Here is a 27248-nt window from a genome sequence, read left to right on the forward strand (position 1 = left end):
GCATCGTCTCCTGTTGTACATTTAAAAAAGAATGTATCATGCAAAAGAAATGGAGTCAAAAAAATGGTAGAAATTAAATTCCTCGACTTTGTTGGATGCATAAAGCTGCAGCACACTCACAGCGAGTTATTTTGGCTGGCGGAGACAGAATAAGGCGCTTTGTGGGCAGCCGGGCCTCAGTTTAGGGAGAGGACTATAAAACAGAGTATTTTTCTGGAAGTGAGTCTGCAATGCATGACTTGATTTTCCTACCGTGCAACTTTGACAACTGTCATTATGGGAACATGTCATTTAGTCACGCCACAGACAACATGAAAGTGGGCAGACGGAGGCCTGTCTTCATCACTTCACTCACGTTAGCTCGGCTGGATTCTTACATTTTGTTCTTTTTCTCGTGAGATTTATCGTAACAGAGCTCTGAGACGGTCTTGGGTACGTGCGTTTGAGTGCTGCGACCCGATCTGTTCCCCACATGGCGAACAGTCCACCGCTGCAGCTTATCCATTCGTCTCCATTGGTCTCTGGAGCGAGGCAGTCACTTTGAGTGATGGTGGGGAAGCGGGAGTTATTCCTGGGGCTCAAGCTGGGACTCCAGTCGCTCATAAGGACATTAAATTACATAAAATGTTCGAAATGACCACAGGAAAAATAAATATTTCTTCCCCTCCTCCTGAATACACGCTGGAGATCTGTCAGGTGGTGAAAACGCCAACTTCCCACAGCGGCTTCGTGACGCTGACGTTCTGCGATAACGGGGCGGATATGGAAGAAGGAACTGTCACCGTGTTCCTGCTTTCTCCTTGTTTGAGTACATAAAAGTCATTCTTCAGCGTGCGCGGCGGGCTTGTTGCCCGACTGACGGGCCGTAATGGGCCGGCACCACTTTTTATCGCCCAGCTTCCCACTCAGCTGAACTCATTTGACATTTAATGTTGGAAATTGCGAAGTGGGCCCGCTTATCAGATTGTGGCACGCACTCAATTACATTAGAGTTTTATATCTGCTGCAAATCTCCCGTTGTGTCGTTACGGCTGCTGTGCTGCGGGAAGGGCGTGGGCCGCCCAGACCGAGAGCGTCACCGCGATCCCACGTAGCTTCATCGCTCATTTCAGCAAGACTTTAACTGCAGACTCTCTGAATACAAATCAGAGTGGAAAGGTAATGCAAGGGCATTATCCTGACAAGTGATTAATCTGTGGGAATTTGCATAACGGGTCTTGGAAACAGAATATCAAGTGCTACAAATTAGCAGTGATGCATTAATGTACTTTGACTTCTCTATTTGCTGCAAAATTAACTAATATGTTGATTTGACTTGTTGACATCACAGGTGTAGTTTCTTTATTTCAATCTTTGTGCAAGATTGTAATGTTTGAAAAAAACTTAATTGTTGAATTCAGCTTTGGTTTTGCATAAAAATGTCACATGAATTACTTATCTCATCAAATTTGCACATTTTCATCAATTAATTATGATTTATTGAGAGGTGTAGCTAATTTAATTTGATATCTTGCTTTTTTCCCTTAAGGTATTGAAACGAGAGGAGAAAAAAAAGTACATATTTTGTCGTTTGGTTCTCAAAAAAATCTCTCAACTCTAATAAATGAATGTGTGTCAGTGGAGCTCTCAGAAGGTATATGGAATTCAGAAGGTAAATTGTCAGTTATTTGTGACCATATAAATAACTTTTCAAGTATTTTTAAGATAAAATTTGGGGAAAAAATATGCATTCAATATCTGGTTTAGATTTTCAGGATCTATAAGGATAATGTTTCCATTTTAAATCCAAGTTATGTGGTATTTTAAGTATTTGACTTAATTTATGTGAACATTTTAGATGACCCTGCATGCCCGCTGTGTGCTCTTCATCTCTTGCACTAGTCTTTGGTTGCAGTTTAAGGTTTTCGGCCCTCTTTTCATTCAGCGGCCGTCACCGCCACCTGCTTTCCTTCCCGAGCCGTTAGTGCTGAAGTGTTGAAGCCGCCGTCACTCTGGGTGTCGATAACTTTTGCTCGTGCTCGCCTCCAGCTTCCAGTGGGATCCAATCGCTTCTCTCCAAGATGTGCGCCGTCGTTTAGAGTAAAAATCTGATGTCTGCCATTAAAGTGTTTACTCCAGCTGACCTTTGCGGCGCTGTTATTCTGGAGTTGCTTCGTGCCTGATTAAAGTCTTCACAGTGTGTTTCTGGCAATGGCTTTACAGCACTCCAATGTAACACAGTTGGCGAATGTGCATAAATGCTGTAACCACAATTTATGTGGAAAAATTGTGCTTTTTATGAGACTATTTCCTGCTCAGTGATAGCTAAGAGGCTTATTTTTAAAAACAGACACTGAGCCTTAATTGGACCTCCTATTCACTGGAGGAAAGAATACATTTCCATGCGAAGTGGGAGTGTTTACTGCTTAGTGCAATGCAATCATTTATTTTGTTACGGGGATCTTTGTTTGCTCGTTGATCAATGAAACAAATGACAGTTGAGATCAGTGAAACTGGCCCGAAGACAAACGGCAACAATGGAGGAAACCAGACTCTCTCGGCCTTATAATCATCTGTAAACATCAATGCTACTGTTCCCTTTATGCGTCGCTGGGTATTTATTCTTATTTCAGAGGGCCCATTGTTCTTGTCTGAATTATCATGTCCACATAATTCTACACTGCAGCCCCACAAAACCGAGAGGAGGAAGCTGGTGTTTTCTCACACTGCAGAGCAAGAAAAGCAGCGACTGTTGATGTGGAGGCGCGATCCGACCTCAAGTCCCGCAGGGATGACACTCCCGACACGACCGTGAACCACGGCGGCCCTTCGAAACGTGACGCTCTGGAAGCGTGAGCTGGATGAGGGGAAACCGTCGGTCGCTGCGTCCAGAGCCGCCGGGGCTCAGAACCGGAGACGTGCGTTCTCCCGATGACGCACACTCCGGAGAATGATTTACAAATCCAGGAGGAATGTCAGAGTCACACACTTCATCTTTTCACACCTCCCCTGTTCTGTTCACACCTCGGCTATTAGTGCAAGGTCGCTGCTGAAGGCGTGTGTGTGTGTATGTGTGTGTGTGTGTGGTGACGGAGCTGGCATGGTTTACCTGGCCACAGCGCTCAGGCATGGTGATGCGAGGTGTCGGAGATGGAGGGATGTTGAAGGGCACATGTGAAGAGGAGGAGGGGCGTCGCTCCAAGCCTCAAGCCTGTGTTCACAACATGTTTACACGCCATGATGCATGTGTGTGTGTGTGTGTGTGTGTTGGAGCCGTGGGGCCTGCATACAGAGTAGGAGATCCATACATCCCCTCGCTGTGTATTAGATGAGGTAAAGGGAAACGCGAACCGCTCCATACATTCTTACCTGGGGCTCCACAGATGCTCCTCCATGCTCTAATGGCTGCTGTCACTGGGTGATAGATTGGGCCTGGTGGGCTCAGCCAGTGCCCCCTGCCCTCGCCCACCTGCCTCCCACATGGGGATTCACACCGCCGCCTTCAGGCTGGAGAGCTCTGCCTATAGCAAACATATCGCCGGGAAAACAAAAGGATAATACACATCTAAACTGATGAAGGGGTAGTTTGCAGTATTAGCAGAACCATTTAATAAGTTGATTGACTCAAATAATTTGATTTTCAAAGACCGGGGTGTGAAACACGTTTTAGTTCAGTTCCACATGCAGCACAGTTCTATCCTGGGTGGCATGAATGTATGAATATATGGATGGAGTGAATGTGAATTTACAGCCATCACCTTATGACCACAGGTTGACACAATGTGTTCAAACTAAACTCCATGCAAACGCGCTATAGTTTCTCTAATGCACAATATTACCTGTACATCTTTTAAGAATTTGAAAAAATGTCAGTATGTACTGGATTAATGTACGTCAGCCACTATCCCACAATGCAAAGTGTTAAAAACTCTTTGAAACAAAGCCTGCGTGCCATTTAATGTGTGTATATTTATATATTTCAGATAAAATGTTTAAAGATCAGAGTGAATGAGCCACATGAAGCCAGCTCTCATTGTCTGGACCAGTGAAATGACAAAATGCTAATTCATAAATCCTTGTAAATGACCACAACTCTTTTCCCTTTGCTTTTGTTCAGATGAACGAGTTGAAATTTACAAAATAAAGCAAGTATTTTTTTTTTCTTAACAATGCTACTTGGTGCAAAATGCTGTGAAATGTCAAAGTAGCGTGCCTATTTCCATTTTATTTTTACAACTGAAAATGGATCAAATGACTTGACTGTCTCTTTTTAACATTTTAAAACAAGTACTAAACTCAGCAGGTTCGTTCTATCGACTATAAGTCTGACAGCTCTGGTGTCCAAGCTTCATGCATGAAGCAGTTATAAATGGAATTTACTTGTTATTCATTAAATTCAGCAAAATACCCAGATGTGATATAGTGTGAAATGCTAATGGACTGCTTTAGAAGTGCTGGAGGCAGATTCTGTTTACTTTAGGTCGAGTTTGCTCCTTCATTACCAGTGTTTTTGCTAAATGAACAGCCTGCTGCCTTCATCTCTGCTCTTTAAATACAAAAACCCAAACATCTCATTCCAGCTGAAGAAAATTACATTTTAGTTTAGAAGGTCAAACGGTTGCTTCTGAGAGGAAATATAAAATCTTCTTGCACACAGCCGAGCAAAATGGAGAAAAAAATTGGACATGCAAACGAGCGAGCAGGTCTGGGAGCCCCGGGTGTCTTCGCTGTGGGGTGAAACGAGGCCGAGTGCAGCCGCAGTGACAGGAAGTGACTCGGGCTGGGTTTGCTTCAGCACGCCGTCCATCAGGCGTAAGTGAACCTGACAGGCATGTTGCCAGCAACAGCCAGCACAGTGGCCCCGACACTGCCTGCTGCGAGACGGTGGAAACCCACTGAAAGGGCGGGAAAAAAAAAAAAAAAAAAGCCTGAGACAAATAAAGCCTCGTCTCGGGAGAAAAGCAGATGTAAACTGCTGCATGAACCTGAAGCCTTTCTCATTGTCCTCCGTCTCTCCTCTTGCTGAGCGCGATTTGTTATTTTTATAGCCAGTGTGTGAGAATCGATCGCGGCGCGTTATGTAAGCCGTCAGCTCTGGAAAAGGAAAGTCCCGCAGCACCGATGTCCCTCACCATCCCTCCGGTTCGCGCGTCAGACGTCTTGGTGGAAATGTGAACTGGCTCGTTGGTTTGTCTGTTTTCCCACAATCATCAAGCTTTCAGAAGAGACAACGATTAACCGAGAAGCACTGCAGACTCACGTCTGTGAATTCAACCAAGAATTGAAAATGCATTGATGTTTTCAAACTGAAGTGAAAAACCTCAACACAGGTGAAATATAGACGCAGCCTTTGTTTTCAGGTTCAAACTAAATCTATTTATGGTTCGTCTTCATTGCCTCAGAAAGAAAAAAAGAAACTGTCATCTGAAATCATTCAGCTACAACTGGAGACTTTCAGCAAATAAAGAAGTTTAAAAAACAAAACTCTTTCAAGACTGTAAAGAAATGATCACCAGAAACATTATTATATTTACATATAATAACAGTTTCACGCAGTCTTTGTGCTTACTTCTTATATAATCTTACGTTTGGATGAGTTGGTTGAATGTTTCATCAGACAGCTGGACGTTGGATCCTCCATCCAGCCGGTTCTGATGTCCTTTCGGTTGACGTTGAACCCGTTAATCTGACATGCAGCAACATTCTGCCTTTATTTAAACCCTTCAGGGTCCGAATGGAAAAATCCTCTTTGTACACAAAAGAGAAAGGAAGGGAAATTAGAAGCTATTGGTGGTTCTGCATCCTCTCATCCGGCCCTGTGATATCCAGGTGTTGCTGCAGGCAGAGAGGAACAATCTATTACCTGGAAAGGCCCCTGCAGGACCCCCCCCCCCCCCCCCTCCCTGCATGCTGCTACAAAGAGCCGCTACACCTCGTAGCAGCGGTCCTCTCATCGCACTGGCTGTTTACTGCAAAGAGCGAAGAGAAATGGAGAGAACCTGCTTCTGTGTGTGTGTGTGTGTGTGTGTGTGTGTGTGTGTGTGTGTGTGTGTGTGTGTGTGTGTGTGTGTGTGTACAGGCAAGATGGAGGAGAAATGTTCTCCGGGGGGGATGGGGGGGGTGGGGGGATGGGGGGTGGGGGGTAATGGATGTGGCAGCCGAGGGACAGAAAGTGAGAAAGAGAGTGCGCCACATATTTCCAGTCCTCTGTGTGAAGTGCTGCTGTTAGATGGCCTGTCGCTGCCCATAAGCCACCGGAGGCTCGCTGAGAGATCGCCCTGACAAGGAAACACCCTCAGACGGCGGCAAGTAATGAACTCTGGACATCAATCAGTCATAGAAGGTTCTCTCAGGATATCAATTCTATGTTTATCTGTGTGTTCGCTCCTGAAACTGATATATTCTGAACTCACTGTGTTGAGCTGCGTTGTGTCGAGATGCTGAACTCTGCATGATAAGTATAACAACACATCCAACAAAGGCACGGGAGATGACAATGAAAATAGCCAACTATCGACCAAGCAGGTCAGTTTTTGGATTGATTTTCAGAGTAACCTATCAATGCTGATATTGAAGTTGCTCTGTCACAGTTAGAGGTTATTTCTTTATTCACATCTCATTTCCTGTTGGTTCTTTCCACTTTTCCTTCCATATGTGATTAATGATGTATAATTAACAGTCACATCTGGGAACTGAGATAGAAAATAAGAAATAATACTTTTTTTTCCTTATGATTTACAAGAAAATACCTTTAACTTCCCTCTCTTACTAGAACTTCGGGTCACAGAAAGGCTTTTTTTCCAGGCAGCGTCAGGGATGCACGATATGGTTTTACTTGTCATTATTGAGAAACGGAGATCCTTTTTGTTCTCAGAGCAACAACAATGATTTCAGTTTATAGCTCGAGCTGTGTCACTTATTCTCCGTGCTCTTTGGTAATTACTGGACTGTTCAAAATCCCACAGTTGTGTTGCAGCTTACCTGTTCTGTTTAAGGCAAACACAGTTTGTATGCATATTTGATTTCTTAGTAGCACACTGAGAACTGCTTTAAGGGCTATCATCTGCAGTCTTCTGCACCTGTAACTAGAAAAACACACAGATTTTCCTGTTTTCCGTGATCAATCCTCTTTAAAGCACTGCAGACGGACACACTATGTCACCGACCTCATGTACCGAGGACCGTTGCCACATGGCAGTAATCTGTAGCAGTTTTCTCGGCTGCTGAAAGATGTTTGGAAAGTGCAACAAAAAATGACAACCCTGGTTATGCATCAAGGGAGCCTGTGCACAGGAGACGAGACGACGTGAAGACATGGCGAGCGGTGACAGATGTCACAGAGCGACTGGCGGGACGTCAGACTGGAGTTTTCAGAAGGCGGATTTCATGCAGAAGCTCCAGACTGCCAATCAGCTGAAAGATTATCTGGTGTCAGGAATGGAAAAATGCCAATAATGTTCTTTTTTAACGACAATAAAATCAAAAGATTGGCTGTCACTGATCACAGATTTCAGTTAAATGTTTCCCAACAGCTGCTGGATGACATTGATATAACTCACTTTAGTCAAGGACGAGTATAAAGGTCAACGGTTTTAATTAAGTTGAATTATCATGATTTTACCACAATCTTGACTGTCCCGTCAGGATATTGATGCTTTTTCTTCTCACTTCACTCTCAGTCATTTTCGTTCTTCCCTTTCATGTCATGAGAGCTGCTCTTTGACCTCGGTGCTTCATTAACATCAGCTCAGTGCCGTTGATGGGTTCTCTGAATTTCCCACTGCGATTAAGCGCACGCAGATTGTTGGGCATGTTAATGAAGCCATGTGGAGCTCTTTAGCTGCTCCCCCCTCGTTTTTCTGCCCCGACAATGCTCCGTAATTGTTTTCCATTTGTTGTTGTTTAGTTGCCGAGTTGCAGTTTTTGTCCTTAAACGCTCAGTCAGGCATGTGGACTAATGGACTCCGGTCTACGCCCAGTTATAATTCCTCTACTGTCACAGGCGGGAGTGATTACCGCAGCGCTGAAGTAAATCCACACGAGACGATCTCCCAGCCGTAAACACGGACACACAGGCCGTGGAAACGATCTCCATCCCTGAGAGGAAATTCCCGTCGTATTTACACTAGAAATGATTCAATCATCCCACTCATTGTTCAAACCTTGTTTCTTGTGAGCTGCAGCCTGCAGCGTCTTGTCAAGACGCAGAGAGTGACTGGAACTTGTGTCATTGTGTATTCTCGGTGAAAACAAGTGGATGTGACTCAACGCTGTGCAACAGCAGAAGGGAGCAGACAGGTGCTGGATTTCTGAGCCGGCGCATTTGGGAATTTTTCCTCTCAATCCACAGATTTACCAGTAATCTGGAGGCAGGGAGCTGTAGGGTGGAGTTATTCTATCCTTGCGTGAGTTCGTGTCTCTGAGAAGACGAGTGTTGAAACCTGCAGTCGGAAGATTCCTGTGACAATAAGAGTCTCTCAGCTTTGATCTCCTCAGAGCAGCTTTTTCAGGAGCGACCGTGGATTTACTGTCCGTGCTGATAACTGCATAATAAACTGTCTTCACAGTTCCTAAGTTTCTTTTATGATTCTGTAATGATTTTATGACAAGACAACATTTTTAATGGTCTTTTTAATTATATCTCAGCACATCTTCACAAATGCTCAATGAAGGTCTAAAGAGTTCCAGACTTATACTTTATGTAAACAGAATAAATGATTAAAAAAAAAAATCAAATGGTATGAATTTTAGTACGTGCATACAAGAAGAAAGAAATAAGAAAGAAGCATATTGCTTTTATCTCCCCATTGTGTGTATCGTGACTTTATACATAGATTGACGAAATGGAGTCAGTGCAGTTTTTTTTGAAACGCTGCTGCTGCACATGCATACTATGATCCTAATAAGTGGTTATTAATAGCACATAACAATGAACATAGTGTGTGCCGTTCACTCTTGAATTTAGCTGGGTTTTGCCAATAAACTATACTTTTAGTTTGTCATCGTCTTGTGGAGACACATTTTATTTCTTATGAACATCCGATACCGAGCGGACGAAAACCATGAGGAAAGTTTTAGAGGAGCTTTAATGTTTACTGCCTACTGTTCTCTGCATTTCTGAGTGTGTTGATTACATTTAAATAACACCCAGACAGGAAAACTGCATCATTTTCAGTGTTGCTTGGTCGTGTAAACGGTTGTTTTAGCTTCAATTCTAAACGGTTCTGTTAAGCTACTTCGCAGACTGATAGACTGAGTTGTTTACAATTTAGCTCCTCTCTCAAATTATCGCCTCCTATTCCCATGAAAAGTTATTTCTGGCTCCGTGCTCGATTGGGAATGTTTTAAATGTCAACAGATTGGATTTCAGAAACCGTGAGCGTGTCCGTGTGTTCGCCGTAGCCCGTAGTGTTTATTCTCTTTCATCATGCAGACACATCTCAAAACGTTCCGCGCTACCGTTCAGCGTTCCCGATTCCGCTCAAATGTGAACTCCGCCGCTTCTCGCCTGGCTCCGATCTGCCGTTTATCATCGTCTCGCCCGGCGAGTCACCCGCTGATTGTACATTTAGTCAGCTTCCCATGCTCATTACGAGCCAGTATAAACAGCGTGCCGTCACCGTGGTGGTCAGCTGTAAAATGACACACAAGAGGGCTATTTTCAAAAAGTGGTGGAGAGGAGGAAGAATGCAATCAGCATCGGTTTTTTCTCTTTTTTTCCCTGCGTGTAGCATACGACGTCCCTCTGACAGTCCATCTGCTCGGCGCCGGACCTTTGCTCCAGCTGGGTGTCATTCATCCCTGCACTGCAGGAGCTTCTAGCATCTCGAAGCCTGGCAACGCAGCGGCGCCGATTTCCCAATGGCTTAGTTATGACTGAGAATCCAGGCGAGCGCACGACAGACCCAGCCTGGACACGACCGGCGACACGCCTCACAGACATGTTTCCATTCACCAGGCCTTTTAGAGTCCTTGAGCGGCACGGAGAACCGCTTCCGTCCCGCTTTTCGCCGGAGCTGGACTCGGCGTCCTGTCGCAGCGGTGGAGTGGTGGTCACACGGTCTAGTTGGCCCTCGCTGTACAAATAAATATGGGAAACGAGCGAGCAGAAATGAGGACCAGTCGGTTTATTTTTCAAGCCATTACTGTGGTTTCACTCAATAAATGTCTCCTCTGAAAACTTAAGGGTTTTCTTCGACCAGTGTTTTCCATTGTCATTATATCCTTATTGTTTGGTCTGCCTGAGCCTTCTGGTTTTTTAAAATATGGATCTAGTTAGCTCTGAATACTAATGAAGACCAAGTCTGTGTTGTTTTATGTTTGGTTCTCTCTGCTTGATGGAATGTGATGTGTGACCTTGTTGTGGCTTTGCGACCCAGAAGAAGCATTTCCAAAAATGTCGGAGGAGTTGCAGAAACAGACCGCTCCGGCTCGGTGCAGGAGTTGGAGGTGGTTAAAGGCGACGGACTGGTTTGACTTTCAAAAAAAACCGAGCCAGAAGTTGTACTTTTTACTGTCGCTTTTTCTCAACTCGGATTTCAGAGACCGCTGCAAATTTGGCAAATTCTGAGTCTTTCCGTTGAGTTTCTATTTATGCTCGATGTTTAAGTTCCTCCCTCACCTCACCCCTTAACAACCTACAACACACTTCTCCTTTTACTCTCGATGAGATGTTCAGATTTCATCCACTCTGGTAGAGATACGCCTTGGCTGAGTGATTGTGTTGACATCTGATGACCGCTGATGATAATATAAGTGTTGTCTGATCACGGTATGGAGAGAGAAACACACTTGGTGACCCCCTGAGCCGGGGTCGTCTGGGTTCTGCAGCACAACCTGCATGCGGATCCTTAAAATAAGTGTGTTCACGGAGGCAGAGTGGAGCTGGAAGGCGGTGAGAGAAATGGATCTTGTGTCGGTTCAGTGATTTCAGTCAATAAAAGCTGACCAAGAGAGCATGAGCTGGCAGCTTTCACCGCGTCTGGGTCAGACATTTTCTTGCTCAGATATATTTGCTTTCTTCATACGGTTCGATTCCAGCAGCCTGTTTTCTCCACTCAGAGCAGACCTTCAGAGATAGGCTGCTCGAAAGTGAGAGTGTAACTTCTCAATACCTTTGATCCAAAATGACTTTCTACATTGTTGTTTGTTGCCTTTTGGTATCTTGCTCCTTTCTTCCCCTCGCTTCTCTCCTGGTTTCACACAAATCCCTGCTGGGACCGACACGCATTCGCCCTCTAATATCTGGCAGTCGGTGTGATTGCATTTTAATCTCGCACACATCACCTGTCTGGTTTTCATTGCTTTGCTGTTCCTGAGGTAAATCCTGCAGCGTCTGTGTGCAGCCCGCCCAGCTGACTCTGGGAGTTCTCTGATGGGTTCATGGGGGTTAAAAGCTTTGATCACAAGCAGTTTGACTAAGGTCCACTGTGAGGTTTGGCTTCATAACCTCTCGCAGCATGTGGCTCTCAGTCCGGCGCTGGCTCACCAGACTCCTGTAGCAGCTATACTCTGAGATACCCTCCGTATAAACCAACACATCTAGTCTTCAACTTGTGCCAGATTTGCGGGATGAGTATCAGAGCAGAGAATGAGGATCCCAGTCATGACGATCTTCGCCGTAAATCACAAACAGCTTCTCTGTGCTGTTGTCATTACCTCTCGTGTGGAGCTCCTGGTACCTGGCAGACTGTTTATGGTCAACACAGCCACATTGGCCGGCACGTTGAAGGAAGCGGAGCAGGCTGCCGGCCGCCATGAGGAGGAAGTGCCAGGCTGTTGTTGTCGTTTGTGGTTCCTCCGCAGATTACCAGGCTCCTGTTTGTTAAACTGTCTTCAGATTTGAATCATCCAGTTCGGTAAACAACACCAAACAAGACCGAACAGCAAAGACAAACTGTTGGCATTGGCAGAGAGGATTAGACAGATTGTTGACGTGAGCAAACCACATACTCAGCTCCACTGCTCATCCCACAAATGCATGGGAATAGTATCTGGATTTATTGGCATTTCCAGATTTAAAAACATATTTGACGATTAATGAAACAACATAAATGGAAGAAAAGAAGAGTTTATATGACCCATAGACTCCAATAAACCCAAATAACATCACTCATATCCATTTAACGCCTGATATTTCTCCACAAAACAGTCAACTTGTTTGAACATATTGTCTTACACCAGGTAAAACTAAACGCAACAGTTTGCAGCCTTTGTGTGCTGAAACATTCGTAACGTGAGCCAGCTCTCCGTGATCTATAAAACACCGCTAGGAAGTGAATAGTCAGGCTCTTATCTTGTTTTTCAGGCTAACAATCACATCTTCACACCCAAAGGTGCTTTACCATCAGCCAGAAAAGGAACACAGCAGCTGGAGCTGATAAGAAAGAGAGAACGAAAGAAGCTAAATGGAAAATTGTAGAGCGCCAACCACAGGCTTGATTAGTAGATCCAGGAAAGGCGAGAGGACACAAGTCGAGTATTTCCATCCATCTGAGAGATTTATGCAGACTTTTTAAGGCAATCTGGCATTCGTCGACAAATGTGAAGTGTGTGTGTGTGTGTGTGTGTGCGTGTGTGTGTGTTTGAAGGCGGACATGCTCTCTGAATGGTAGCCGGAGCTCATTTTCACTTCCATTACAAGTATATCAATGTGAGGCAGGATCTTGATGAAAGGCCTTCTGCAGACAATTGATCTCAGTAATGATGAAGAGGAGGGGATAGGTCAGACATGCCACTTCTTTCAGCGAGGTGCTCGTCGGAGTGTGAGCCGCAGTCACGGCGCGGCGGTTTGATGGGCTAGTTAAAAGCGACATGTGATGGATCGTTCTTAAGGCGCTCCTGAAAAATGGTATGGCGTGCGTCGGCCAATTATGCAAAAACGGGCCCGGGTGCAGCTCCAGAATAGAATGTTTTCTCGAAACTAATTAATTGAATTTCTCTGTGAGCCCTTGCCATTTTATTTCACCACATCTGAGCTAACGTCTCCGAAAAAAAAAAAAAAACTTCTGAGATTGAGATTTCTCCTCAGTCAAATTAAGCTAATCAAAGTGTGGAGGGGAAAAAAGGCAGGAACAGGCACAAATAGGGATTCTGTAATTGGCCTGTTTTGCATTTAATCTCCAAGGATATTTTATTCACATGCCCGCCTTATAATGCCTAAATTGTTTCAGTTCTGAACTGATTGCGCCTGAAACACAAAAGAAAAGAGGGAAAAAAAAGGAAAACCCACTGCCCTCATGCCTCCTCAGGGGTGGCGCTAAACCACTTATTTCAGACTAAACTGGATTATTGACAAAGCACACAAAGCTGGAACGCCTTGGTTTTTGTGTATAATGGAACTATGGCACCTCGGGAGCTGCAGCCCGGCTGGTAATTAAACTTTTGAAAGGCAGACTGTTTAACCAGAGGCACATGATGGAGGATTCACACGTTTGTTTATTCAAGATATAATAGACAAGAATCCACGGTGCCCCCATGTAATGTATCCTCCAGACGAGCTCCAGAGACATTCTTAATGTCGTGTTTACCCACATATATATTTTTTTGCCTTCACCTTTATTTTACTTCAAAAGTCTGGGTGGATTTGTAAAGTAGGCCAAGAGGAGGAGCTGTGGGATTACGAATGTGTAATGAAGATCCATCAAAGATATTTTTTTAATGTTTGTACGACGACCCAAGTACTTTATCGTGCATTGAAGAAGAAGCAGGAAAAAAAAAAAAAAGGGAAATATCAACGTGCAAGTGCAGCGCAAGAATGTAAATGAAAGCGCCGCCCCAGTCCAGTGTGTGTGGACATATGGATGTGGTTAAGGTGGTGCTGTCTGAGTGTGTGTGCTGCGTCTGGGAAGAGTCAGGATGACATATCTTTTTGTCGCAGCGCCAGGTTTAAATGAGTGTGTGTGGGAGCGGTTCCAGGGTATCGCGCAGCAGCAGCAGCACTTTCAGGCCTTTAGAGAGACACACACATACACACACACACACACCCAAAAACACAAACAGGCATGCCAACTGGCCGCCCTGCAGACGGTGGTCTCGTCACAGCGGGGACAGAAATGGTTTGCAGATTTAAGAAGATGGCATGAATCAGTCATGAGAAACACTGAAAGGCTCTGTGAGGAGATGAGGAGTGTGTTCTGGTTGGGAATCAGACACGGTTTCCTGTCCGTACAGCTCGACATTTTGAATGATCTGTTCTTTCCCTCCCTAAAGAAAAAAATAATAATATATGAGCCTTTGTTGCAGATCCTGTAGAGTGCTTTAAGTTAACAGTGCCGCAGTGTCTTGTAAGCTCGTGCTGGACCTACGAGCCAATCTGAGATCCTCATAAATCCGAGCTGGATCTTCCTGAAGCCGCGGTTGCAGCGTATTAACACTGCTCAGCGAGCCTCCCTGGTAAAATCTACACGGAGTGTAGCCCCCGGGCCTCACGGACCACTTCAGTCCACTTCATCCCTCCGATGGGTTTCTGGACTGAACAGGGGCTGCAGCTCCTCTGTAATTTCAGGATTTCTTCAAAGTCCCAGACTTTCACTTGGGGAAATTTGAAGAGGACGACGACCGTCCGGCCGTTCATTCACCCTCCAGGTTCATGTAAAGTTCACGTGATAGCTCTGAAATGTGCTCTGCAGACAGAAGCGACTGGAGTTTCATGAGTATGCTGATATTCTCAGGAAGCTACACTGACGTTTCTCCAGTAGCTCGACTGACTTTTTGAATATTTATGTCACAAAAACCAAATTTTCAATGACATCCAGTTCAGATATGGTTCTTCATGGTTTTGATGGTGCACTATAAGATGGATTATGGTTTGAAATGTATGTTGGAGAGCTGCATGGTGGTCGATTCACAGAAAGAATACTAATTTGTGATTAATCTGGGGTCTACCTTGTTATAGGCTGGGATTGAATTCAGCCTCCAGTGACCTTAAATCGAACAAAACAGGATAGAAGACGAATCGGCGGCTTTTACTTCAGACCTAATAATTCATGATCTCCACGTCTTATAGGCTACTGCATGAATTACAACACCAAGATTAAATGAATTTGACATTTTGGGCCTTGTTCCAGAGTTACTTGAAAAGATTTATCCTTAAGTCTGTTCCATAAATATCAAGCCAGCAGCAGGTCAGTTTACTTCGCTGAAATTACTGGAAACGCAGCGAAACCGTTGGCTTGGCTCCGTTTCTGCTTACCGGCAACATTTAAACTCTTAATTCATGTGTTGCATTTCATCTGTGCAGGACTGAATTTGAATGCCGTGTTTTCTTTTTGTGTGTAAGATGCTGAAGTGAGACAACAGACCGCAGGACCATTAACCTACCGCAAGCAAGAATACAATTATAACGCCCTGAAGGCTTATTATTGATGCGAGACAATTATTTCATGTCTCCATCAGCGTGTTTTGGTTGTGTGCACACCTCCGTCAGCAGGCACTGAGTAATGACTGCATTCGTGATGTGTGACCCTGTTATCAATCACATTTCAAAGCCATGTTCTGATTCCACTGTTTTCTGGTTCATCCTTGCTGATGTTAGTGAATAAAGTGAATTGTTTGGCGTCACTTCTAATGTTTTGTGCTTAGTTGTCTCGCTGTGGTATTTTGGTTTAAAGAAATGTTCAAAACGAGGTCAGAGTAGTCTGAATATGGTCGTCTGGTTAAAGTGGTTCATCCATTAAGGCCCTGAAAATGACTTGATTGTATGTTTATCCTTCAGTGTCTGGCGGTAATTTCTCCTATATCGTAACGTCTTCGTGCTATTTTACCGTGTTGTTTCCACTGCAAGCTGACAATTACAGTTTCTGGGTTGACTGAGTTTGGTGAGAAACGGTGATCGAGATTGAGACGATGACCTTTAGTGGCCAGCAGGATGAACGGCTTCTTCAACCGTGGTGGATCCCGGCGTATTCTAACAGAGATCAGGTCTCTCCTGAAGGTTTTGACAGAGCTGACCTTATGCTCGTGGTTTTTCCCCCCCTTCTTTCTGCCAGTGATATTTTCAGAAGATGGTAGGACTACTGCAATTTAGCTCTTTAGCTTCACAATATTCTGCTTTAGCCACAAACCAGTATTTATCTCTTTTAACATTGTGTACCGGGACATTTTTCTGTTTGCAGATTATCTTCATGGTGTTGTCTCTCCCGTGTTTCGCCTAAATGTCTGGCTGCAGCTCTTTGCATTTGCTGTGATCATTAGCAGGCAGCGGCTGTCCCCAGAGGTTACCGAAGCCGCGCCTCAAAGATACAATCTGTAAATGACAACAGACAGACCAGGAAATCAATAGAACCCCCCAAAGCGGGGGTGACGTGATGTTTATGATCGCAGATGAGACATGAGACTCGTGCCCTTTGGCGCGTGGAACTGCAGAACGATCGTATCCATTAGAATGGAGGTAATGCGGGGTGTCGCCCTGGGTTCTGCTTTAACTAATAGCAAGTGGCAAAACAGATTGAAAGAGCTGAAACTAAAAGCAGAGACCATCAGGCCACAGTTAGTGTTTGGTAGGCTATATTTTCCATTTTTCATTAGCATGCCCTTGCCGATGTATTTTAAGTCATATTTCCAAGATTAAATCACAAGAAAGGCCAGTTGGTCCTGGGATAATATATCCAGTCATTATTCTGCTTTGCCAGCACGGCGTTAAACAACCAAACACTCCATAAATATTTCATAACTTCATATCCACACATTCGGAAAAGTGTTTAATATCAAGACTATGTGACTGGAGTTTGTATAGCAGTGTTTGTGTTGATGTCCATGGAGGCCGCGGAGTCAGGAAGAAAATAATACGCATGATTTAAGGTCACCTTTATTGAAAAGAATCAATGAATTGATTCAGTGTGGAGATTCTGGCTGTAATAAAAGTTAATAGGGTTCTTTTTGTCTCAGTGTTAAATGTGACGAACAAAACCTATTTGTTCCTTTTCACAGGCTTTAAAAAAGTTCTCAAAGACTGAAATCTAAACTTGATTAAACACATATCAGAGTTATAACTATTCTGTTCCCACTGGCATTACGCAACCCTGCTGCTGTGGCCTTGAATTTACCTTCTCAGTCCTTAAAGCTGAGGTGATGTAAGATGAGATGATCCTTTTGATCAATTTCCAGCTCCGAGTCTCCATCAAAACTAATACAACGCCGCCAAGAGTCATAAATATCACAACCATTAAGAGAATGAGTTTGGCGGTGTATTCTTCTCTGCAGTTTTTTTTTTTCTTCCTGTGTGTGACGGCAGCTCTTTTTGTCTTTCAGAGGAAGAATATCCACCTGCTGCTGAACGTCTTCTTGCTGGGCGCCTGGGGAGTCGTCCTGTTGGCCTGCCGCTTCTACTGGATGGGCAACAAACCCCCCAACTTCTCCAACTCCGACAACCCAGCCGCAGACTCCCCCTCGCTCCTCACCAGGACTCTGACCTTCCTCCACCTTCCTGCCGTGAACCTCTGGCTGCTCCTGTGCCCGGACACGCTCAGCTTTGATTGGTCGATGGACGCCCTGCCTCTGATCAGGAGCCTGGCCGACTGCAGGAACGTCCACACGGCGGTCTTCTACGTTGGGTTGCTGCTCCTGGCTTGGTTCGGCCTGAGGACGAACCACACGTCCAAGGCTAAAGATGCTAACGGGAAAGCGCATCATTACACCAACGGAAGAAATGGAAGCAGTAATGGACACAATTACCACGAACACATGAACAACTCCCACACGGACGGTCACGCGGTCGGGGCGCAGAACGGCATCAAAAAGCACTACGAGAGCAGGACTCCACTGCCCACCACGGAAAACGTGGTGGTGTTCTCTCTCGGCCTGCTGGCCATCCCCTTCCTGCCCGCCACCAACCTGTTCTTCTATGTGGGATTCGTCATCGCGGAGAGAGTACTGTACATCCCCAGCATGGGCTTCTGCCTGCTGGTTGCGGCGGGGATGAGATCGCTGTACGTCCGACTGCGGCGCAGGTCCACCAGGACAGTTATGGTGTACCTCGCTGCAACCCTGGTTCTGATTTTTGGCGTCAAAACTGTTTTGAGGAACCGGGACTGGCAGAATGAGGAGATGCTCTACAAGTCAGGGATTTATGTCAATCCTGCTAAAGGTAAGGCTCAACTTAAGCTAACTGCTACAGTCTGTGTGCTTTAGCCATGCCTCTCATCACCTGCTAATGAGAATGAACTGACCAAGTCTTCAGTGATTGGACGTGTGATCACACATCATGTAAGACATTAAATAACTAATTTAGAAGGGCACCTTTCAGTCAGTAATCACATTTAAGGTCATCGGGGACACGGTCCCCTCAGCAGCCAAATTCTTCATGCAGCGGACAAGAAAGAAAGGAGGTCAGGGCCTGACGGAACAACAGGAGGACGTGTTGGGATGGCTAAATATTCCCTCTCAGATTCTGCTGCGGAGCTGAGGCGTGACAGCTGTTTGTGTTGGCAGACCACCATCAGCTGAGCACTGCAGCGCTGCAGCAGCAGTGTCCCCAAATCACATTCAGTAAGAATGAAAAGAGGTCTCTAAAGACACACACATACACACACACACACACACCTGTGGGGCCCATTCATTAATGTAGCCAGCGTACCATCACGTTAAGTAAAACAACAACGTCCCAAAACACCCATCAAAGTACATCATCTCTGTTTCTCAGGCGTTGAAGGCCACAAAGGATGGAAACAAAAGCACAGTTGCACACAAATATATACTGTTTTCACAAATCACATTTTGTTTTACATTTATTTCCTGCAAATATTTTAACGCATGATTACCCACATATCAACCTTCAGCCTGACCTCAGTCTAGTGCAGTCTTAGTGCCTTCTCATGGGAAAGGATTTTTGTTGCACCAAGAAAGGATTTATCGTTTGTGCATGAAGAGATTTAAACACTCACAACACTGATAAATATAAATGCATGCACATGCAAACACAGCAGTTTTACCTAAAATGATTTTTCAAAATAATACACAATATTCATCTTAATCACAAAGTCTAATACATTCTGTTAGCCAAACACACGTCCAGATGTACAGCCAGGTGAATGAAGGAAGGCCGGCTTGTTTCTGTGCCTATTTGCTTATGTGAATATGAGGAATTTAATATTTTGAGGCATCCGGGATGAAAACCCGGCTTGCTATGGACAATAAATCAAACTGTTTTTCCCCATCTGGAACCACAATTAGTTGACTCTCAGTGAACATTGTAATAATCCTCACTTTCTATAGTGTGAAGAAAATGTACAAAAGCTCCTGGCAGCCTTATATCACCTGTCAGGGTGGGAGCGCCATGCCATTAAACCCTAATGCCATTAGCCGGTCAATGGCGCTGTGGTGGTCTCCTTTAAACCCATTCTGATTGGAAAGACTGGTGCTTTGCGCTGAAAGCTCCCCCAGCGCGACATCTCCCTTTTCCGCTTTGCTCTGTGTGTCCAGCAGCTGCAGCAGCAGAACAACAGCCTCTCCCGGGGTGAAAAAGCACCGCGCCCGGGGCCGAAAACAAGCTGTGCGCCACAAAAGAGAATGATTCCCTGTCATAGAAATGTTGGCTCCTGCTGGTGTAATTCACAAGTTTTCAAGACGCTGAAACAATTGTTATTCAGGAGACTTGCCTGGAAGTTTATTTAATCCTTTTGATTAACCTCTTCTTTTGTGCCCTTGTCAGCGTGGGGGAACCTCGGAAATGTCTTGAAGAGCCAGGGGAAGATGGAGAAAGCCGAGCAGGCGTACAGGAACGCTCTTTATTACCGCAGCAACATGGCCGACATGCTGTACAACCTGTGAGTGTTTCCGCGCCCGTTAGCTCTGATCCCGTCTCCGGGTCGGCGGCGTCCGCTTGCACTCATATGTGACCAAAGTATGCGCAAACAATTGTTCCGCATGTGTATTGATTAGCGCTGTGCTCTCAGAGGAAGTGCCTCCTTGTCTTCTATTCCCCAGAGTGCTGTCTGTCTGACAGCGTTATTAATGGTGCTGTTTTAGTCTGAGGGGGAAACACAAAGCCGCCGGCCAATACTCACAGTGTGGTCAAACGTCCTGCTCTGCCAGATCGCCCCCTTCCTCCTCCTCCGCCTCCTCACCCTTATCAACTGCTTGAGTTTAATCATCATAGCAACATGAAGTCCTCCGTTTTTTTTGGAGAGTTTTGTAAAACCTCTAAGCTGTCATTCTTTCCTTGGTTCCAGCGGTTTGCTGCTCCAGGAGAGCAACAAGTTCTCAGAAGCACTCCACTACTATAAGCTGGCCATTGGGAGCCGGCCAACGCTGGCTTGTAAGTACAGCTCTTCTTTTTTTTTTTTTTTTTTTTTTTATTGACAATCTCCAGCTCTTGCGGTTGTGGCTGTGCTGTGTCCAGGCAACAGTGAACACTGGCTGCGGTTATGTGCAGGGAAAGGAATAGGTGGCAAAGGGCAGTGGGTGTACGGCTGAATTAAACATTCGGCACAGCTGTGCGACCGCCTTTCAGAGCCCAGTTATGTCAAGAGATCGGGGAAATGCAGGATGTCATTTATTATGAATTCAGGCCACGATGCACCCGTTGAATTTATACCCCCCTATGTTTCCCTGTTTCTTGCCTTCACCTCTTTTAAGCATGAATTTCTTACGATTCCCCGGAATAAAGTTTCCCTCTCTACCATTTCTCGCATGCCCAATCCCCCGATTAATACAAATCACTTACAGTCTTCACTTATCATGCATTAAATTAGCTCCCTATTGTTCCCCGTATCAGCCGCTGACAGATAAACAGACGATCTTAAATGTCTCTTCTTTTCTTCCCCGGATTAATTATACACCTAATCAAGATCGCGGTTAGACTAGAAAATTCCCATTCAGCGTGCAATTATCCAATCTGTTAAAGTCGGTAACAAGGTTAATTAATTACCGCAAAGCAGCAGACGTTTTAAAGCCGGAATGAAAATGTGACAGTTAAAGCATTTTTTCCAAGGTTACTCCATTAGTCACTGCCTGGTTGGGAGTTGAGGAGAGAAAAACGCAGCTTTTCCTTTCGATATGCATAAATGTCCTGTTCAGCAATAAAGCATTGCTGATTTGCATGAGATACTTAACATGTAAACATCAGTTCATTATAATGCTGAGAAGACTAGATTTTAGTAAGTGAATAGAATGTAGAACAAAAAAGATGAAGGATGAATGAAAAAGATGCAGATCCAACTAAAATAAGGTATTATTTTTAGAAAACAGGTTTGATTCCCGTCGGATCCTCATTGACTTTATCATACCGCAACACCCTCATGGAGAGCTCTCCAGATTGATCCGCTGTATCCGACTAATTTATTCCAGCGGGCTGACTTGACGGGGAGTTGCTTAGAGGGAAAGGTCCACAGAGACTAATTACTCTCCTGCTACTTATTGATCATTGGATGTTGTCTTCGACCACTCAAGGAAAACTTTAACAAGCGTCAAAGTAAGCGTGCAGACGTCGCCCGTGCAAACGATGAAGCTTGGAAATGATCAGCAGTAGTTTATTCTTCCAGCCCTGGAGGTGTGAATCCTCTGAGAAGAGATCTGTCTTTGTTCTCTGTGAGTGAATCCAGCTCGTCGAGGAGCGCTGTGGCACAGCGAGCTGCGAGATCCGATAATGACCTGATCACTCAACTCACAAAGTCAACACGTTTTTAGTCACTCATAAACCAAATGTTGTTCCACTGAAGCTGACGGTGCTCAGTCTCTGGCTCATTAAACCTTCCCTCAATGCATTTGTCTCTCCCTGCAGCGGCCTACTTGAACACGGGCATCATTCTGATGAACCAGGGTCGTCTGGACGAGGCCAAGCGCACCTTCCTGACCTGTGCCGACATCCCAGATGAGAACCTGAAGGACCCCCACGCCCACAAGAGCTCCGTCGCCAGCTGCCTCTATAATCTGGGCAAGCTGCTCCACGAACAGGGACACCAGGAGGTAACGCGCTGCAAGAATCGCTTTTGTTGAGTGGATCGAAAATAATGTGGAACATCTTCATTTAACATCCACATCCAGGCTTTCTTGGATTTTTAATGGATTCATGATTTAGCTGTTTTCTTTAAAAAAAAAAATCACCTTCATACAGCTCCATTTAACTCATACAGCTACTACATTATTATTTACACCTGACCAGAGGTCCTTAAAACTAATTTTGCAAAAAGACACAAATTCTTTGAGCTCGATTTGACGGTGTTGTCAAATGACCTTGTTGCATTTGACACTGTATTTCTAAATTAAATCAAACTGAATCAATGCTTGTAAAGCAGTTTAAAGGCTAAAAACAGTCTTTGGGCCTGAATGCCTGCTTTCATTTGTACTTCAGAGACAGACGCTTATTTAACTCGTGTCTGTACTCCGTTGACTCATGAGGGAATCTGAAGGGTTGATCTTATTCAGCGTGCCTTCATATTAAGCCAGCATGTTTGTGGCTGTGACACATTAAGAAGTGCCGTCGGCGCTCGTTCATTAAGTTCAGTGGGAGTTAATCAGTCATCATTAAGGCGCATCATCAACTGAAGCAGCAAAAAAATAAATAAATGAAGGTGAGATAATCTACAGGATGCAGACGTCGGCATCCATCGCTCCCTTATTGATTTTTATAAATTTTGTCTAAAACAACATCCCCGCTGCTGCAGTGAGAGTTTAAACTTTGCCCTTTTGCATACTGTACATGCTGGAAACGTTTTAAAGCGCAGCGAGCTGAGATGAAACGCAGGCAGGTAGCCAAGCAGCCTTTTGGGGACACAGAGAGGCTTCACTTTTAAATGGACATGTTCCAAAATTGCTTCTGTCATCGGGGACAAAGTGTTTGTGCAGATAATCCTCGGGCTGTTCCTAACAAATCCACTCTCCTCGGCGCCCCCGAGGACCCGCGCTGCTGGTCGAAGTGCTGCTTTTTCCAATGCCGCACATTTATATTGTACATAAGTACTGAGATGCTGCTGATTCGATCACGGCCGGAGCAGCGGCGCTGCAGATTCAATAAAGGTCCTTATAAATTGTTGGCCTGGCGGAGGAACGGAGCAATCCCACTTCCTCTGACCTCTTAACCGCAACATTTGCTCCAGCAATAAAGAGGAATCGGGTCCGTCTGCCATGTAAACTCCGAGAGGCTCGGAGGTGAACTGCCGGACCGCCACGCTATACATACTGGAGTCAATAAGTGACACTGCTCTAGTCATCCTAACGAGCGTGACGCCGAGGATAGACGCTTTGTGCCGGGCTCTGTATGAGCAGGCCTCCCGGCGACCCCCAATTCCACGCTGCGTATTCACATTGTCAGAACCCCGGCGGCAGGGGAGGAATGACGAGTTCGCCCGGAGCCGGCTCCGCTGGCGGGGCCGCTCCGCTCGCTAATGCAAACATCCCCCACCTTCTCTCTCTCTTCCATTCACAGGAGGCCCTCTCCGTCTTTAAAGAAGCAATACAGAAAATGCCAAGACAATTTGCACCACAGAGCCTCTACAACATGATGGGTAAGAGCGACTTTTGTTCAGCGCCACAGAGGCGGCGAGACGAGAAAGCTAACAGTGAGACTGAGGAGAAACGGTTAATCTGTGTGTTTTTCTGTTGAACTGGCAGATATTCATCAAACATTTTTGCTCTACTTCTCTGCTTGGAACCTTTTAGGATTAAGAAAGCGGGGGCAGAGGGGGGGTCTCTTGTGGATAAACATGGTTTTAGCTGAACCAACTTGCAATACACACCAGGAATTTACTCACTGCCAGTTAAGCCAGTGTTTACAGCTCTATTAGGACTGAACTGACTCAGTCACTCGGGAAACAGTGTTATCCAAAACTTTTCAAGTAAATCCAATTTGGGTTGTTTTTTTATTTTTTAACAGGTGAATGGAAAAAGTCGTGCATCGTGTTTGCAAAACTCCAGAGTCACCAATCACTCAAAGGCTCCATGCGAGGCTCTATTGTGTTGAACATGAGCATTCTGTCTCCAATATACAGAAAAATTAGCAGCGGGAGAAAAAAATAGCAGAGCGTCAGGTTAAAAACAAAGATGGATTGCTCAGAAGAGCTACGTAGAAAATAGCTTCATAGAAGTAATGGACAAAATCAGGGCTGAATGCTTCTTTTGTGATAAAAAACTCATGAAAGTTTGAAACTGTTAAAGCTGAAGTGGCACCAGAGAGAAAAGGAACTCGTCATTATAGAATACAACACAGAAACTGTATTTCACATATATGTGTGTCATGAGGCGCCTTCATGTGTTTTTGCAAATATACTGTGTGTGTGTGTGTGTGTGTGTGTGTGTGGGGGGGGGGGGGGATCACTCAGATTTACAAAAATTTGCCGGCCTCAAGATCCACAGAACTCAGCCTCAAATAACAGAGTAAAGCGAACACTTGGCTTCCTGTAGCCTCTTCTTCAGCTGGAAGAGGACGAAGACTACAGATACAGGTTTATCTTCACATTTTTAAAAATGCATAGTGATTTATTTTCTGTAAAAACCTTGTTTGAGGGAATTAATTTGGCTCCACGGTGTCGACAGTGTTCTGACTGGACAGCAGTAAACTTTACCGCGTCTCGGTGAAAAGGCCTAATTTGCTCTTCACTGCAAGAACAACCTGGCTTGTTGTATTCCAGCTGTAGAACAGCTGCTTTCAGGCTCATTATTTCTGCAAAATTCGCTGCTTTTTTAGCTGTTTTTCCTCAGACTATCCCTCTCCCACACACACACACACACACACACACACATCTCCTCACACTCACCCGTGCATACTGGGACATTTGTTTTTCAGGCCTGGGAGTGCCAAGGGTTTGCTTATAAGTTGGCAAAATGCGTTTTGACAGAGCTCCTGAGATTATGTCAAAATGTTGATGAAAGCTGCGGGCGGCGTTAAGGAGCTGTGCTGCGTCTGGAACGGAGGCTCCGAGCCAGAGATCCCTGATTTCTGCTGCTCAGCGTTGTTTCCTCGCTGAACTGATCCGCACATTTGGCACACCTGCCCGTATCCATTTTCACTTTCACTCAGCGCGCCGCGCTCGTGCTGCTGGGAGCAGCGGCGGACCTGGGTGGTAATCTGCGCCCCCGCCGGTCTCGCTCCAGCTCTCCCCGGTGGGCCGAGGAATGTTCCAGTCCTCCTCGGGCTCCGTGTCACTTCTAATTGCACGTCGACGTCGGTGCTAATCTCACACGGGGCTCTGCCGCCAGCGCCAGCGCTCCACTGTTTGTGCTGCTTTTAAACCTTTTAGAAATAATCAGGTCATGTCAAAACAGAGCAGGACACACACTTTCTGACTGTTTAGCACCTCGGATTTGGAAATTCATACAATCCCGCCTTACCGGGTAGGTGATAATTCACTTGATTTTACTTTCCTTCAAAAAAATAGAAAAAATTTAAATTAAAATTCCACCAAGCAAATTTTAAGAACCTTTTTTTTTTTTTTTTTTTTTATGTAAAAATTCCTTGAGCGGAGCAGACATCACACAACACTGGGATTGCAGTAATTTTCCATCGTGGAAAAATTTGCGTCATCTTTTTCACCTCATATACTCTGAGCCACGACGAAGAAAAACTTCAATATGGCGCTATTTTACTGGTCCGGTTCGCTGACGGTGAAATGGTGCTGTATGTGAACCTGGACTTTGGCAACATTACTGCTCATCCTAGAAATGCTTGTTTCTTACAAAAGTCTCGCCGTTTGGAAAAAAACAAGCTATAGCGCTCACTCAATGCACATTATTGACAATTTGAAAGCCATAAAATCAAAATGAGGGAAAATCCAAAAGTGCAGATCGATTCTGGCTTAAATTCCTTTAAAATAAAAAAAAAGAAATTACTTACACTGCCTTTTAGCAAAAAATGAATCAATTTCTTCTCTTTTACAGTGTTTATGACTGCTTCAAATTTTAAGGGAAAAATTGTTTTTTCCTTTCGAGTTATTTCTGTTGAGTTGTTTTAAACAAACACGATAACTTTAATTCCAGTTCAGAATATAAATCTGAAAATCTAAAATTACTGGAGGATTTTGAAACCTCCTTATTTTGACTACATGAAAATACAGATTATTTCAAAATTAAAGCCACACTGCAGAGTTAGGCTTGAACTGATATTTCTGATTGTGTCCTAATTTAGAACATATTGAATGATGTTGCACAAACACATGTTTCTAAAGGGCTTAAATTCTGAGCTTTGTTATCTATAAAGGGCAGATCGTGAACGTAGTTAGGTTTCATTACACATCGTTATCGCTCATTGAAGATGTTTTCGTTAAATTAAAAGTGCTGATAAGACATCTGTCACCTGTTGCTTATCACCTTGTTTTCAGGAAACAGATTAACTCTAATCCCCTCTGAATTCAGTTCTCAGTCTGCTCCAGTCCAAACAACTTGTCGGGTCATTTGATAATTCCTGAATCTTAATGTAGATTGAAATTTACACCACATGACAAGTGAACTTTGAACAAGCGGGATACATTTTCACTTTTCCTCGACATGCTCGACGCCGTTGATATTCGCTGTGTTGTGTTATCAGCTGATCTTGTCAGAATTTTTGCAATAACATGGGGATTAGTGGAGGGCCTGGAAGGAGAGCTGGTTGTTTTTCCAGGTGTTTGGTGGGCACGGGTCCAGAGCGGGCAGTGGGGGAGGTATCGGATGATGTCTCACCGATCGGGGGCGTAGAGCGAGGGGGCTGCGTTCAGGAAGAGCTCCGAGCCATGGCCAGAGAATTTGTTTTATTTTGTAAGAATGATGTCGGGGTCAAAAATCTTTCAGTCCATGCATTTTACCCACAATGGAGTTTTTCATGCTCCAGTTTGACACTTCACTGCTCACCTGTCATGAAAATGAAATCTCCTCGGCGTGTCGGTCTCTTCCACTTTGACCCGTCGTCTGTTTGATCCCACAGGAGAGGCCTACATGAGACTGAACAAGCTGCCTGAAGCCGAACACTGGTACCGAGAATCACTGCGAGCCAAGCCGGACCATATTCCTGCACACCTCACTTACGGCAAACTCCTGGCCATGACGGTACGACCATGACTTCTTCTTTCATTTACTTGTTAAACTGTTAAACATGTTAAACTGTCATTCCTTTCTGATTGAAAAGAATATTATTGTAACTGTGCGTGTTTAATTGTCTAAGAAGTGTAAAATAAAGGCTACAGCAGGGCTGTCTGGACCACCAGAAGATCCAGTCTGGCTCTCAGTGAAAACATTAACTGTAATTTCTCAATATTAAGACTGAGAACTTTTCAACCAGCTGCAGAGAGATGGATAAAAAAAAAACACTCAGACCGTACTGTGAGCAGCATGCATGCTGCAGAAGCCTCTAGAAACAAGGATAT

General features: G+C 44.7%; 1 protein-coding gene across 1 annotated transcript in view; it reads left to right on the forward strand.

Moving 5' to 3' along the window:
- The window catches only part of tmtc2b (transmembrane O-mannosyltransferase targeting cadherins 2b), an 89307-nt gene that overhangs the window by 43515 nt on the left and 18544 nt on the right, over positions 1 to 27248 (forward strand). The window contains exons 3-8 of the mRNA XM_030096114.1: positions 17230 to 18064; positions 19628 to 19742; positions 20148 to 20233; positions 21698 to 21882; positions 23342 to 23420; positions 26810 to 26931. Coding sequence (XP_029951974.1) covers positions 17230 to 18064; positions 19628 to 19742; positions 20148 to 20233; positions 21698 to 21882; positions 23342 to 23420; positions 26810 to 26931 — 1422 coding nt within the window. The remainder of the gene's footprint in view (positions 1 to 17229; positions 18065 to 19627; positions 19743 to 20147; positions 20234 to 21697; positions 21883 to 23341; positions 23421 to 26809; positions 26932 to 27248) is intronic.

Source organism: Salarias fasciatus, chromosome 7 (assembly GCF_902148845.1).
Source record: "Salarias fasciatus chromosome 7, fSalaFa1.1, whole genome shotgun sequence".
Taxonomy (NCBI): Eukaryota; Metazoa; Chordata; class Actinopteri; order Blenniiformes; family Blenniidae; genus Salarias; species Salarias fasciatus.